General features: G+C 41.6%; 1 protein-coding gene across 1 annotated transcript in view; it reads right to left on the bottom strand.

Moving 5' to 3' along the window:
* Window positions 1–16,802, bottom strand: part of kcnd1 (potassium voltage-gated channel, Shal-related subfamily, member 1) — an 83,377-nt gene that overhangs the window by 45,798 nt on the left and 20,777 nt on the right. The window contains exons 3-4 of the mRNA XM_084720151.1: window positions 12,977–13,222; window positions 8,949–9,661 (exon numbers count right to left, since the gene is read on the bottom strand). Of these exons, the coding sequence (XP_084576277.1) occupies window positions 8,949–9,661; window positions 12,977–13,222 (959 nt within the window). The remainder of the gene's footprint in view (window positions 1–8,948; window positions 9,662–12,976; window positions 13,223–16,802) is intronic.

The following is a 16,802-nucleotide window of genomic DNA, read 5'->3' as shown; positions in this document are numbered from 1 at the left end:
AGGTGAACGTCCTGGTTATTAAATTATTTATTAAATGTAGATGTCGACTCTGTCAGATGGAAAATCTGATGGAGTCGACATCTTACAAAGCTGACAATTTCTTTTCATTTCACAGCGTCGTCGTAGCGATCAGCCATTTTATTTTTCAAAGTGCCTCAGAGTCTCTTAATGTGAATCAAAATACACATTTTTAAACCAGAATTCTTATTGATCTTTGATTTAGAAGGACGACAGAGTCGACATGTTATGGTTGAGACACATCTGATAGAAATGTTATTTTATGAATTTGTCTAAAAATATAAAGTTTACCAGAGTCTGAGGAGTATTCCCGCCTTTTTTAAACCAGGAAGTGAGACAGGGGTCCTTAAGTTATAGCTGACCCTTTTTATGCCTGATTAAATCAACATTTTCTCATAAAAAATACATTTTAAAACAGAGATGATTATAACACACCTCTGTTATCTGCAGGAATTGTTAGATTTAGATTTTGAAGGATCTGAACACATTTTAATTTGTTTAAAGTTCTGAATTCTTGTCAGAGAAAAAACTGTTTTCTGAGACAGTTTAGAAATTAAAAACATCAAAACAAAACAAAATATTCAGAAATTACATATATTTCATATATATAAAGCCATAAAGAATAAAATTTCTTTTTCTCACGAGGATTAGAGGATTAAAGTGTTAGTATTAATAATTTGTGAAGGTTTTTTTTGGTAGGACATGATTTGTCCCAGTTCTCATGGTGACATACATTTCTAAGAAAAACAAACAAACACATATCTTCTGTTTATGTAGATTTTTGTGTTTTTATTTCACACTTACTTTATCAATGTACTTTGTTTTTGGTTGTTGTTTTCACACTTTCTTTGGCAACATAAACGTCTGTTTCTGATGCCAATAAAGCTTTTTTGAATTGAACTGAGTTGTAAATAAACAACCGGCTTTGATTCAGCAGGTTGTGAGCTGCAGTTCGCCCGGCGACCCGCTGCTGCTCCCTGCAGGGAGCCGCTCTTCGATGGCGGACCGTCTGTGGCCGAGGCTGAGCGGACGGGACAGAGCTGACGCTGGGTCCAGACCGGTACCTGGTGCTGACCTGTCCGCCAGGCCATTCGCCAGATCCTACGGTCGCCATCTTCTCTGATGAGAAGACTCACCAGCCGGTGAGCAGGTGCTGTGGACGCTGTGGACGCTGTGGATGTTGTGGACGCTGTGGACACTGTGGACGCTGTGGACACTGTGGATGTTGTGGACGCTGTGGACGCTGTGGACGCTGTGGATGTTGTGGACGCTGTGGACACTGTGGACGCTGTGGACGCTGTGGACACTGTGGATGTTGTGGACGCTGTGGACACTGTGGACGCTGTGGACGCTGTGGACACTGTGGATGTTGTGGACGCTGTGGACACTGTGGATGTTGTGGACGCTGTGGACACTGTGGACGCTGTGGACACTGTGGATGTTGTGGACGCGGTGGATGTTGTGGACGCGGTGGACGCGGTGGATGTTGTGGACGCGGTGGACGCTGTGGACGCGGTGGATGTTGTGGACGCGGTGGATGTTGTGGACACTGTGGACACTGTGGACGCGGTGGACGCTGTGGACACTGTGGATGTTGTGGACGCGGTGGACGCGGTGGACGCTGTGGACGCGGTGGACGCGGTGGATGTTGTGGACGCGGTGGACGCGGTGGACGCTGTGGACGCGGTGGACGCGGTGGATGTTGTGGACGCGGTGGACGGTGTGGACGCGGTGGATGTTGTGGACGCTGTTTCTGAAGCTTTAATTTTCACTTTTCATTTTATTTTATCACAGTTCAAACTTATCATGGGTGACATTTTAAATGAATTTATTTAATTTAAAAAAAGATTTCTGACATTCCTCTACACCAGCGGAGCTCGTACCACAGTTTGAGAATCTACGATAGACACCTACCACAGGAGGATGCAGCAAACCCATCAAACTGACCCGGCGTGATTATGCCTAACCTTTTTTTTTCCGTTTTTGTTTAAAGGTTAAATATTCAGGAGATTTACCGGAAAATATAAAACAGGTAAAACAGATTCCCAGGGTTGATGCTGCACAGAAGTACTGGGCGGAAGGATACCCTGTTCCTGGTCAAGAAATAGTTCCAGTACAACGTCCATGATGGAGTTCTCGTCAGCCGTCTGAGGGCGACGCCACGGCGGCCATTTTGTGCTCTGGTCTGTCAGCAGGAGAATTTTTTCAAGCAGGAAATGGATGAAATAAACCAAGACACTTATACGCATCCTCTCTGTAACTCTGTCCATCTCTGATTAGATCTTTTTCATTTCTTTCTACCTTCTCCTCCTCCTCCGTCTCTCCTCTTTCACTCTGTATTCCTCCTCTCCATCCCTCCATCCGTCTCTATTAAAACATTAACAGTGTGAGCCATGCGTTGAGATGGTCTATAATTCCATCCAGGCTGTTTTATAAGGCCGCCTGCTACTCTCGCTCTCAGGCTCATATACATCCTGTTCCTAAGAGGAAATGGCTGCTTCCCCTCTTGTTCTTATAAATAATGTCGATGTTAAAGTGCTCTGCTGCAGCACAAACTCTCTATAGCCAAAGTATACAGGCAGGACAGTAAAGTTGGTCGTATAGGCGCTTGGTTTTTTTTGTCTCATGTGTTTTACGTAAAGCTGCAGAGGGTTAGGATTCACTTTGGATTCATTATATTTCGACGTATGCAGGAATTATTTCGTTCCCCTCATGGTTTCTCTTCTGACGGAGGATCTGTGTGTTAATGGTCGGCTCAGCTGTAGTTCACTTTTTAAAAATGTGACTACCTGAGCAGCAGGAGGCCTTCACACGGTGCTGTGCCATTTCTCCGATGGTTAGTTATTCATGGACCCCAATAGTCAGAAAAATGTCCCATTGGACCAAAAGCCCATTTTTCAGACAGCCTGCGTCTCAAAAACAAACTCATTGCACCAAAACCAGAAACTCACTCCCTGCAGGTTTTAGTTCAGTGACTGATGACTCTGTCCATGGTGCTGAATCAGTGGAAGTCATGCCCTTATCAGGTGATCCTTCAGGCCTTAAACCAAATGAAATGAAAACACGAGCTCACAGATTCATCTGGTTCCATCAGCTGGTGCACATCCTGTCACCTGAGTCAGCAGAGTTACCTTAACCAAAGCTAACCACAGGGACAGACGGTATCTGTGGGTCAATAACGAACCGTCAGAACAACGAGCAGTCTCCCCTCACACAGCCGGCTCATCGGTTAAACACTTATTATCCAGTTTATTCAGATCTCTCTCAGTCCTCACTGAGTGTAAACCAGGCAGGTTTATACTCTGACAGACGAGCTTCAATAAAACTACAAGCTCACTCACACAGATAACGAGCTTCAGCAGCTTCCTCCATCTTTGACTCTCCGTCTGTTCGTCCACTCACATTTGATCTTTACCAAACATGAACCTGAGCAGATTTATTTTGCAAAATTTTGTGAAATTAATCTTGAAATTTCACCATTTCAGTGCTGATGTGAACTTTAGAGCTTCTATTAAAATTTTAATATAGAACATAATAATATGTCTCAAAACGTTAGACATATATTTATATATTGCGTTGAGTTTTGCACAATGTTCAAAGCAGAGAAATCTATTATTTATTTAAGGTAAAGTGGAAATATATTACAGAACACATTGTGCATTTTACAACAAGTCAGCACAAGTGTCACCATCAACGATTACCTTGTATTTATTGTATTTATATGAATTTTCTCACACAGCCGGACTCTGTTGTTCTGTTTCATGTCGTCTGTTTGATGATCTGTGGTTGTGTGTTTGTCTACCTGCTCAGAGACAACAGATGCAAAGCAACCGCTGGCTAATTCTGGAGCATTTACTTTTAATTATGATCCACCCTTGCAGAAATAAACAATAAAATAAGAACAAATAAATAAAACGGTCTCGATGTCTAAATTCTGCACAAACATGCAGATTGATCAGGCTGAACTGGAGCGTCTCAGTTCCAGGACTCATCTGTTTTACTTTTATTTTGACATTCAGCTTAAAACAGGAAACTGTCCAGGTGTCACAGATCAGATCAGACTCGCTCCAGATGTGGTCCAGATGATGTGATCACATTAATGTGTGGTGCTGCATTTACACCTGCAGTTTGTCCTTAAACATATCATCTAAAAACAACTGATAGTGTTACTTTTTAATTTATATTAGATAGAATTTATTGTGCGTCATCAGAAACTGAATGTGAGATGATTTCAGCTGGTTACTGCATGAATCAAAGATTTCTCCTGTGAAATGAACCATTAATTGGTGAATTTAAAGGGTTTTTTATCAAAGCACCTGAAGGAGAATGTGGATTATGTGAAGCGGAGACACAAACAGTCTGCAGCATGTTTTCCTGGCAGCAGCTGCAGCAGATTATGTTTCCCCTCACATATATTGCTTCTGGAGGGGGGGCTGCAATAGGTTTATGATTTCACGTCCAGTTTATTTGCACAGTGATAAAACACAGGAGCAGAGCAATAAAAGCAGCATGATGAAAAACAACGATAACAAACTGAACAAAGAGAAACAAATGAGCTGATCGGACCGCAGCCGAGGAGAGGAGGAGGAGGAGGTGAGGAGGAGGAGGAGGAGGAGGAGGAGAGAGGAGGTGAGGAGGCGAGAGGAGGCGAGGAGGAGGAGGAGGAGAGAGGAGGTGAGGAGGCGAGAGGAGGTGAGGAGGACAAGGAGGAGGAGGAGGTGAAGAGTAGGAGGTGAGGAGGCGAGAGGAGGCGAGGAGGAGGAGGAGGAGGAGGAGAGAGGAGGTGAGGAGGCGAGAGGAGGTGAGGAGGAGGTGAGGAGGAGGAGGAGGAGAAGGAGGAGGTGAGGAGGAGGAGGAGGAGGAGGAGGCGGGAGGAGGTGAGGAGGAGGAGGAGGAGGAGGAGGAGGAGGAGGAGGTGGTGAGGAGGAGGAGGAGGAGGAGGAGGAGGAGGAGGAGGAGGAGATACACGGAGCAGAGAGGAAAAGGAGAAAAGATGACAATAACGTATAAAAGGAGAACAGCTGATTTAAGATGGATTTAATCAATAAGTGTTTATGACAGTCGATCAGGATGCTGTAAAAACATCAGAGACACTAAAACTCTCCACTGAAACCGACTGATGAACATTTAAAGGACCATTGCTGCTTTGTTTCTTCAGATTTAACTAATAAAATTAAATCGCAGTTACACTCCTGCCGATCATTTTCCAAATCATCCATCAGTTTCAGACCGATTTCCTTCCTTTAAAAATCAACTTAAACTCGATGTTGTTCCAGCACCAAATGGTGTATAAATAAAGACACCAAATACCAGTAATTTTCCGTACTGATTATCATTTAGTCTGTACTGAGTTATGCAGAGACAGACTGTCACTTTATGCATAAATGTCATAGAAAAAATGCAAAATAAAGAGCAAGAAAACCTGCATATGGAGCAGGTGGGGTGGACTGATGCGTCAAACACACCCAAACTTTCTGCCCAGTGGCCACAGTTTGTGTCTGATGTTTACATGCAAAGTGAACATTGATTTATTTTAACTTTAGTTAACTTATCTAACTGACCTCATGCACATGGCGCATTTCTGTTACATAACTTACCTAGAACTTATTTTGACCGAAACCGCAATCTTTTCCTAAACCTGACCAAACTGTGACTGTTTCAAAGAGTAAAGATCAGCAAAGATCAGCAGATCCAAACATCATGAAACGCACCAGACTTCACTGCATTAAACGACACAGAAGCTTCAAATGTGAACTCAAAACCCATAAAATGTTCTTAAAGCCAAAAATGAAAATTCAGTCATTATCCACTCCCCCTCATGCCGATCGTGAGTCGGGTTTATTTTGTTTATCCACAAAACTCTGCTGGAGTTTCACAGGAAAAGAGTGTTGCACAATCTCCCAAACAGTGGAAGTGAATGGTGACCAGTTTTCAAATGTAAAAAAAACAACAGAATAAAAACATAAAATGCCTCCATACTACTCATCTGGTGTAATCCAAGTCTCCTAAAGTCCTGACATGCTGTTTGCACACCGTCACACCACACACACACACACACACACACACACACACACACACACTCACACACACAAACTAAAGATCACAGAGAAGATTCAGACTAAAAACAGTGGAAATAACATTTTTAAGTCAGCTTGGCATGTTGGGTGACAGTTGTTGTCTTGTGTGATATTGCTTTATTTAATTCTCATTTGATTAAAATAAATGAACTAATAAAATTTGATTGTTCTTTTCTAACCGTGCAAGTCTGTTAGGTGTTTTTCTGCAGACAGGAAACACCTGAAATCTCCAATAAAGCAAGTTTTCTTGAGTAATTCACATCCAACCGAAGAGCGTTTAACTGCATCAGTACCACATGATGTAACTGTGAGCAGACTGAACAGGTTTCAGCAGCTTTAAAGACATAAGGACATAAAAAACATAAATCTGTTTCTCTTTATCCACAGAACATCTCCGACATCTGGATCTGTGTGATCAGCACAGATCCAATCAATCAAATCAATATTTTACTGGAACAGTTTGTGGATCTTCAGTGTCTGAGAGGAAACTGATCGTAGAGTGAAATCTAAGAGACGGCGCAGGAAGTGGTTTTATTTTGTCATTTCAACAACTTTTTTTGGTATCAGAAGAGAGAAGGAGAGGAAGAGAGGAGGACAAATGCAGGGATACTGGAAGGAATCAGAGAGTAACTGAGAGCAAGAGGGGAGGTGAGGAGGGTGAGGAGAGGGGGAGGTAAAAGCCTGGGTTGTGTTTTGCTGCCTGGAGAATCCATTTAGAGGTTAGACTCTCCCTGCTGATAACTAATGGACCTGAAGACTGAGAGGAGAGGAGAGGAGAGGAGAGGAGAGGAGAGGAGAGGAGAGGAGAGGAGAGGAGAGGAGAGGAGAGGAGAGGAGAGAGGGAGAGGAGAGGAGAGGAGAGGAGAGGAGAGGAGAGGAGAGGAGAGGAGAGGAGAGGAGAGGAGATGAAGAGGAGATGAAGAGGAAGAGGAGATGAAGAGGAGAGGAGAGGAGAGGAGAGGAGAGGAGAGGAGAGGAGAGGAGAGGAGAGGAGAGGAGAGGAGAGGAGGAGGCATTTCAGAATGAAAGCCTCCAATAATCTGAGGTCAGTGTCAGAGATGTACAGAGGTCTCCTTCAGCTGAACATCTGCAAATTAATCATTTTAATACCAAGTACCAATAATTAATTCTATGGATTATTGATTATTATTGATAAATCATTAGGTGTGTCAGTAAAATGTCAGAAATAATATCAAATATTCAGTTTCCGCAGCTCAAAGACTGAACACATTACTGAAAAAATCCCATTGTGTCATTAATATTTTGTGAAAATTACCAATAGTCATTCCTGTAATATTGTAAAAAAAAAAATCAATAAACATTGATATCGAGGTATTTTGTTCAAAATATTGTGATATTTAATGAGAAGTAAACACATTATAAGACATTTAACTGGGAGGAATCCCTGACCAGTCGAACAAACAAACAAACTCAGAGATCAACAGTAAAGTTTGTCTGATCGCAAAATTGGACAAATGGTAAAAAATAATTAAATACATAATGATTTCACAGTAAACTGTAACAAATTTCCCTGAAATTACAGTAAATAACTGGCAGCATCTTTGCCATTATTATACTTTTACTTCCACAGTTTATTACTGTTATTCTTTTTACAGTATTTTTCTGTAGAACAACTGTAGGACATTAAACTACTTTAAATTCTTCTTCATATTAATTAAACAACTTTTTTTTTAACTCTTTATTTTCTCAACCTGACTCACCTCTTGATGTGAATACATACACTCAAGCCACCACATACACAATTTAAACTTTATTTATCATTTATTTTCCTAATTTGTACCTTTGTTTTATTCCAAACACTAATACTTAAAGCTGTTTGTTTTATTTTATTTTAATTTTGTTTTATAAGTCTCAACACATTCAATACTTTGTAGTTTGTTTGTTTGTTGACACATGTTGTCTTTAATGATTATTGCACCTCATGCAATTTGAATATTGCAGAAAGGCCATATTATGATTTTGATAAGATTTAAATGAGTTGTGCAGCTCTCTCTCTCTCTCTCTCTCTGTCACCAAAGCAGTAACTTCTTGCTGATTCCCCGTCCTGCACTTTACTGAATATAAACATTTTTCACTACAGACTTCATCTTTTTTCATTCAGTGGAATAAAACAAACATGTCAGATGTTTCACAGTTTAACACACGTCTGCTTCACTCCACAACTGAACTGTTTGAGTCATTCACACCTTTGAACTCACACTTTATCTGTTCCTCCATTCACAGACAGGTAGGAGTACAGAGTCATATAGAGGAGAGACGCTGTGTGTGTGTGTGTGTGTGTGTGTGTGTGTGTGTGTATAAAGCAGTATGGTGGGTTCAGTTGGAGCTTATGGCAGAGTCCTGACTCACTCTCTATTTCTGATGTTTCCAAAGGCTCTTTGAACAGCAGATAATAGATCAGTGCTGGAGAGCTGCAGGGTGAACACACACACACACACACACACACACACACACACACACACACACACACCCCATCATACACCATCACACACACACTCTCACTCTCCATCCACATGGCAGCAGCGAGTGTGTGTGTGGGCGGCAGCAGGGTGAAGATACACCACCGTACTCGAGAAGCAACGAGTGGGAGGCGCACACACACACACACACACACACACACACACACACACACACACAGAGTTTGGGTTTTTCACACTCCATCTCTCTTCATGGTGGAAACAGACTGTAAAACTCTCCTCCGTAACCAATAACACTGACACACGCACAACAACCTGAGAGGAACGCACACTCGTGTTGCCATGGCGACCGAGCAGTACAGTCATCCGGAGCAAAAATAAGCAAACACACAATAGCAAACCCAGGGTAACTCACCCGAGTGTTGTCATGGTGACGATGGTGTACCAGAAGGAGGCCGGGATGGAGGTGAAGGTGGAGCCCTTGGTGCCCTTCTCGGCGTAGAACATGACGGTGGCGAAGATGATGATGGCCATGGTGAGGGAGAAGAGCAGGAAGCCGAGCTCGGAGGCGCAGCTCTTCAGCGTGTAGCCCAAAATCCTCAAACCCTGCGAGTGACGCGAGAACTTGAAGATCCGGAAGACGCGGAAAACGCGGAGGGTGACAAAGGCGCCGCTCACGTCCTCATTCTCGGGCATCACCAGGCCGATGTAGTAGGGCATGATGGCCACCACGTCAATCACCGACATCACCGAGCGCATGAACTTACAGCGGCTGGGCGCGGCGAACAGACGCATCAGGTACTCGAAGGTGAAGATGAGCACGCAGGCTGTGTCCATGCAGAAGAAGGCCAGCTGGTATTTCTCCCCGCATGGGAGGTCTTTGACGCTGCCTTTGGGAGGCCGGCAGGGGACCGTCTCCACCACGTTGGCGATGACGGAGACGGCGATGAAGAAGCCGGTGACATAGTAGAAGACCAGCGCCATGGTGGAGGTGTGGGGGTTCTCGAAGGCTCGCCACAGCCGCTCCCTGGAGGTGCTGTGTGGAGGGAGGGGGGCGTCCATCGCCTCGTTGGCCTCCGTGTCCTCGGCCAGGCGCTCCTGGTTCTCCTTTTTCCTGTCCCTGTATTCCTTCACAAAGACACAAAGAGGACAAGATTATCTTTTTGATCAAGTTAACTGTGTTTAAAACACACAACAACGAGTCAGAGAGAAAAAAAAATGCTCAGGAGAAAGAAATGTGCAAAACAGGTCAGAAATTTGTTTAGGCGACATAACTCTGAGCAGCTTTAAGTAAAGTTAGTAACTGGAACTGCTGAGGCCAAAATCCTGCTTCAAAAACTCTCATTAAGGTGGAATGCTCTTGTGTATTAGAGCTAAAAAATGAATTAATTTATTATCAAAATTGCAATATGGTCCAGTGTGCAACATCCAAAGCTGCAATTTTTTGATAAAGGTAAAATGTGTCACAACATACCATTATAAATAAAGCACCGTGGTGCTACAGAGATACACCGGCCAACAAATCATTTTCTCCAGACGGAAGGGAAAATGCTGTTTGGTGCAGACTGCAGCAAAAATCACATCATCCTTTTTATGACATGAAAAAAAAATCCCCATTAATTCATTCATATCACAATATCTGTCAAAGTAATCGATCTTTCAGGCTTATTGTGTATCCAATTAAAACAGATAAAGAAGGTTGAACATACCCAGACAGAACACAAGCATCTGTCCGACGTCGGCCTCAGATCGTGCGTCGGCATTCTACTTCTAAAGTCTTTAAGTTCATCTGAGAAGCATCGGCCCATAGCAGGGACGTGGTTTGCCAGAGGACGGGATTATGCGCCATTTCAAAGTCGGCGATAGGTCGGCTATGGATCGATACATTGCACGTTATCCAACTGGCACCAACAAAACTGAGAGTAGGCGTTGGAGACGGAGAGGCTACCTCATGTCAGCCACGACTGGTCTTCAGGTAAGCTCACTTTAAGCAAATATACATAAAAAGTAGCTATTTAAGTCAGGATTTGGTAACATAAATTGTTAAGCCCTGACTGCGTATGCTAGCACAGGTGAAGAGCCCAGATGCCGACTCCTAACAGGCTAGCTAGCTAGTTTTAGTGAATGCACTACTGCAGCAACAAACTGTTTCAACAACAAGAGTCTTTACTGAAACCCTCATCTCAGCCAATCATCACCCAGATGCTTCAACAAGTACAACAACAGCAACAACAACCCTGACCCCGACGTTCCCGCCGTTTCCACTTTACAGCATAAAAGCTCATGAACACACCAAAGTCACATGAATGCAGCATAACTCTAACTGTAAGTCAGTTTTATCAAAAAGGTGTAACAGCATAAATACAGCTAATTTAGACTAGTTATTTGGTGTGACTACAAAGCTAGCTGTCCTAGAATGATGCATGAATGCTTGTAAGTCAGGATAACCACAGGTGTTCTCCTTCTGCACTGCAGGGATGCAGAACGTTAGCTTAATGCACTGATTAATATAACTAGCAAGCTTGTAAGACGTCTAGCCTTGTGGTCACAACAGATAAATGCAAAAGTAAGTCTAAATTATTTATTTGAATCCATTTACATATTAACCAGAAGGCTGATTTCAACATTTTTCCCACTTGGCTGCTTGTAATTCTGAAGATCGTATCATCATCATGTTAGCTTTGTGTGCTATGAACTGAACCTTGTTAATGCTAATATAATGTTGGCTTCATGCTTGTGTTGATTTTACATTTGCCACAGTCTACTAAGGTTAGCTGCTTTTCCTGTTAGCTGTTAGCAAGATAGTTCAACTTTAGCCAGCAGCCCCCACAGGTGCTAATAAGCTAACGGTCCCCTGAAGGAAGTTAAATGAAGTTTCTTATTGAAGCCAGAAAATTACCAACTAGAGTGATTCTTTACATGAAGACCAGACTGACTGCTGAGATCCAACAAAATATGAATTACTATGAAGTTTGTGTTGCCTCATTTTAATGAATGTTGTGACGTTAGCTTCACCGCAGTTAGCTGCTCCTCCTGTTAGCTGTTCCCTGTTCTCCTACAGAGACTAATAAACTGGTCCAGACGGTGGTTAAATTCTGTCTTCAAACATTTCATCTCAAATCCTAGTTGACAGGACGAAAATGCTGCAATTTAGTGTAACAGAGAAAATGGTGAAGAGCGGCAGAATCTGTGAAATCACTGGAGGAACAAAAATAAAAACCTTGTTGACTGTTTCTCGTGGGAAACTGTGGGGGTGTGTGTTGAGCGGGTAAAAAAAAAAAAAGAAGCCCAGAAATAAGAATCTCTCACAGTTGAATCAACATTTGTGAGCAAATCTGAGGGGAAAAAAAAGAACAATTATCCATTCATGAGTCAGTGGACGGGTCGGCTCTAAAAACAAGGATATAAAGAGCCTCTGAAGACGAGGCGAATGTGACTAATGGTGATATAAAGAAGCTCTGAAAGTGATTTGTTGTTCCGAGAGCGAGTGGGGAACTTGTTTATGACTCGTTTAAGAAATCACTTACAGAAACACGAGGTACGAAGCCAAATTCTGAGGCAATAAAGAGCCAATCAGATTGTATTTGAGCTGCTGGGTGTTTCAGGGGGCTCATCACTGCCGTCTTAATGAGCTTCAGTTTTATAATGGAGTTTGAGAGCAGCGCTGGTTAGTGATCCCCCTCAGATTCATCCATGTTTTGACACTTTAGTCATTTAGCTGATGTTGCTTTTCTCCAAAGAGACTTAATGAGCACCGGAGCACGAGAACCGACATTACAGTCGACCATTAAACCATGAAAGAATACATAAATACAGCAGGTACGCCAGGAATGGTGCAGGTATAATAAACATAATCATCTGAAAGGGCTGCAGAGTTTCATAAATATGGAAGCTGTGGTCCTTCTTTACTGGACTTTACTACTAACAGACTAAGTCCATGTGCAACATGCATCTGCAGCTGTTTCAAAGTAAAAGTCTTCTAGCTGCCACAAATTTTGTGGAACCAAGTGAGAAAGGGTTTTAGACCAGCAAGTGACCAGTCATGAAAACCATCCAGTTCCACTCTCTGGCCAGTTGACTGGTGCAGCCCTGGTTTTGATTTTGCAAATAGAAACAATAAACATAAAGTCCAAGAAAAGCCTGTAAACCTCCTCTTTTATTCCATTTTCTAACAACAGAGTTGTGTCCAGGCCTGGACGTCTTTGACTTTTTTTCAATAGATCAGTCAGTAACAAATTAATGTAGTTAATGTAACGCCCCCTGTTGGCCAAACATCACAACTCTTAGAACACCAAAACAGAGACAAGACCCAACCAGGAACATGCAAGTGATCATCTTTGACTTTCAGACATTCAGACAAACGCTGCAGCTCCTTCTTGGTGCCAACCATAGTGATTTTAAAGACAGAATTTCTTTCCACTGAGCAGAGAGAAGACAGTTTACCTCCATGCAGCAGTCTCCGATGATCTCTGGCACGATGCCGTAGAAGGCCAGCTCCTCGTCGAAGGCCTGGATGCACTCGTGTCGCGGGTAGTGGAGCTTCCCGGTGCGGTAAAAGTTCAGGATGTGTCTGAACATTTCAGGGTCTCGGTCGAAGAAGTACTCCTGTGTGTCCTCGTTGTAGAAAAACTCCTTCTCTGACGAGCCCAGCAGCGTGTCCGGATAACGGTCCAAAGTGTTCTTCCATGTCTGCAGAAACCAAACAGGAAGGAAAAGAACTTCTATTTTATGAAAATATAATACTAATTTACTAATTCATCATTTGGAGGATTTACTGTTTAACACAATTTTGTTGAACAAGTCAACAAATTCCTTTGAATGACTTGTCTGTCCTGTGTCCACATGAAAGATCTTTTATTATGAGCTATTTTATACTTAAAAAAGAAAGTGCCTTATTTACCTTGAATTATGAGAGACGGTCCCTGCTGCTTCACATCAGGTAACTTATGAATTTACTGCATTTTAACATTTTATGATCGGATGTATTTGCTGTAACATTTTAGATCATGTCATAGAAATTAATATTAAATTATCTTTTTTTAAATTATGTAGGCTAATGTTTCTAATTATGCAATGTTCTTAAACCATCCAGTCATGAATTTCAACTGCAGCTAAAATCACATTAACGATTAACTTACTGTATCTTGTTTTATCAATATTTTTCCAAATTTGAGACCAAAGTGAAGAACTTTAAAAACACAAACAGCCAGTTCAGTTAAACAGATGCTGCTGATGATCCACCGTCATTTCAGTCACTCATTTCTAAAATGATTTTTTCTGTTTGGAGGCAGTGGTGGAAAGTAATGAAGGAGATTTAAGTTACTCGAGTAGAGCCGACTTTACTTAAGTACAATTTCAAGGTATTTCCATTTTATGTAACTGAATTCACCCACTGCACTACATTTCTGAGGGAAATATTCTGTTTTTTTCTGCAACATATTCACAGCGTAGTATATGTGTGTATACACACACACACACACACACACACACACACACACACATATAGATATATGTCTGTCTGGAGCCGCAACTACTGAATGCTCGGTTTTCCTATTTTTTTTCAGCTCCCAGTACAATTTAGACGAACAGACACTGAGCAGAAGATGACATATTAATATATTAATATATTAATATATTAATATTAATAGATTACTGTAATAATATTACTTTAACTCTAATAATGTCTTTGATCGTATTTCAAATAACAATTTTGGTGGAGTTTAATTTATTTAATTGATAAAAAGGTCAGTGTTTAATGACACTGATCATTCAGAAATGAAAACATGGCTGCACCACATTTACAGATTTCCATCTGCAGTCCTGCAAATAACAAGCAGACACAATAACTTACATTTTAAAAGCAATAAAAACGACAGTAAATGCAGGTGTCTAACATAATAAAAGCAGTAGTTACACACTGCACAGTTCAATACAACATGAAATACACAATAACTACATGCAATATAATATCTGGGGACCAGAGGACTCTGGGGATGAAGGAGTGACCCTGTCATCAGCAGGGTGTTAAAAGGTTTTTTTTATTATTAACAACATGTTAAAAACACACAAGTTCCACCTGAAGGAGTGACTGAGACATGGAGTGAGACGTGGAGCGAGACGTGGAGCGAGACGTGGAGCGAGACGTGGACTGAGACGTGGAGCGAGACGTGGAGCGAGACGTGGAGCGAGACGGGAGCAGTGGAGCGTCACTGATGGTAAAAGTGAAGTAAAGGTCTATTTTATGCTTAGATGTTATAACTTTGTATTAAAGCCGAGCATTTCTGTATGTTTGTGTTTCTATTTATATCACAAGAACATCAAGCTTTTGTTTTTAAAAAAATTAGGACAAAGTCACAGGCCTGACAGGAACTTTCTTCTTGTTCTGCCACCGCAGCACAAAGTACTTTGATTCCTGAAAGCCACCAAAAATCTATTTTTGTTGTGGAGCCATTTTGTTGTTATTTCAGCTCAAATGCACATCAATGCTCTGATTAGACGTACAGTATTTACAGCCTTCAGACACGTCGGAGCACATCGAGAGAAACACAAAGTACTTCTGGAAGTTTTTTAAAACTCTTACTGGAATCACTTCTGTTTTATTAGAATTTGTACGAGACTGCATCCATGACAACTTATAGTGTCAACTGTGAGTCCATCCAATCAGAACGCTCTGGATTCTGTTGCCATGGAATCTGAAAGGTTGATCTCTGTTGGATAAATTCATGAATGTGAATCGCTTTTTAATTATTTTGCAGAAGTTCCTGATTGCAGCGACAAGGCTGCTCTGAATGTGATGCAGTAAAACTCTTAAAAATGTAGCTCTGGCTGGAATAGCTGCTGTGGCTCATGGGTAATGAAGTATTTAAAACTATTCCACACACACTGAGAGAAAAAACCTGGCGCTCATCAACACCTACAAAGAACAAGTTCGAAATCTGTTCAGCAACTCCTGTGTTCTGTGAGCTAAAATTACTGATTTTGTCAGTGGAGTTTGGTTTGGAGAGAGTGATACTTGGTTCCTGTCAGAAGAGTCTGTCTGACAGAAAGGTGATGTGGTGAAAATATTCTAAATAAAGTGTTTAAGCTTAAGCTGATACAGATTTTTCAGGTGTCTGAAATATGTTTTGCTGCCGACTCTGTCCACAGCAGGACATTGATTACAGTGTGTACTGTGGGTAACACACTGACTGTGGAGAAGAACCCACACCTCAAATAGTACAAACTATCCCTTTAAGATAGTGTTAAAGGAGCAGACTGTGGCAGAGGTGGAGAAAACTTTAAAATGATGGTCCTGAATCCCCTGATATTAGACCTGATGAAGACACTTGTGAGTGACTTCTCTCACTGTTAAAAGCTTCAGCTGAACAGAATGAACAGCAGTTAATCCAATTAAAACTAACTATGGTATTTATTCAGTTTATCATGAACCCAGAATGAAATTCTAATTGGATGTCATTAACAGATGCTGTGGGTCTGCAGCACAGAGCCGCTGCTGCTGACGCAGTTTGAGAAACCCGACATGAAAGAAGCGTTCTCGACATCAAAGAGGGACGGCGGGGGGTTAATGTAAATGTAAATGAATTACATTTCACCCAAAGAGATGATGTCCTTGTTCTCAGAATAAAAAGGGAAAAGGCCTTCAACAATTTCAGAGGAAGAACGCTACGAGTTCTAAACAAACCTCAGCAGAAAATGTTGGAGTATTACTAAGATGAACCGCAGCGTCACCGTGTACCGAAAATCTTCAGCCACCGAGGGTTCAGGAGACAGAAGGTTCACACAGGAAGTCAGGAGACGTTTTAAATCCACACATCCTCAAACACTGGAGCACTTTTTATTCTGCTGAGTCCACGAGTCGGAAACCTTTACCATCAAAAGAGTCATTTTTGACCAAAAAAAGAAAAAAAAACACATCTGTCTGGAGCTGCAACTATAAAACTCTCTTTTTTCCCTGAAGACTTTTTTTTTTAAATATGGCATTCATAGCTGGAGACACAAGAAGACAGACGCAGAGCCACAGACAGGCTGTGATGCAGATTTTACTTTAAATGTTATTAAAACTTTTAAACTAAAATTTGATTTGTTGTATAGGCTACATATTTTTACAGAATTGCTTTACACTGTAAAAAATAGTTGAGACAACAACAACATGCTGCAGTAGATTTTTGAGTTTTGAGCCCAACTCAAACTTTTTGACTTCTGAAATGGACTGAAAGTTCTGCCAACCTGTAATCTTTAGTTGAGATGATTTACTTTCCTTCTTTAGATA

Source organism: Lutjanus erythropterus, chromosome 6 (assembly GCF_056507025.1).
Source record: "Lutjanus erythropterus isolate fLutEry1 chromosome 6, fLutEry1.hap2, whole genome shotgun sequence".
NCBI lineage: Eukaryota > Metazoa > Chordata > Actinopteri > Lutjaniformes > Lutjanidae > Lutjanus > Lutjanus erythropterus.
This window is presented reverse-complemented; position numbering and strand designations above follow the sequence as displayed.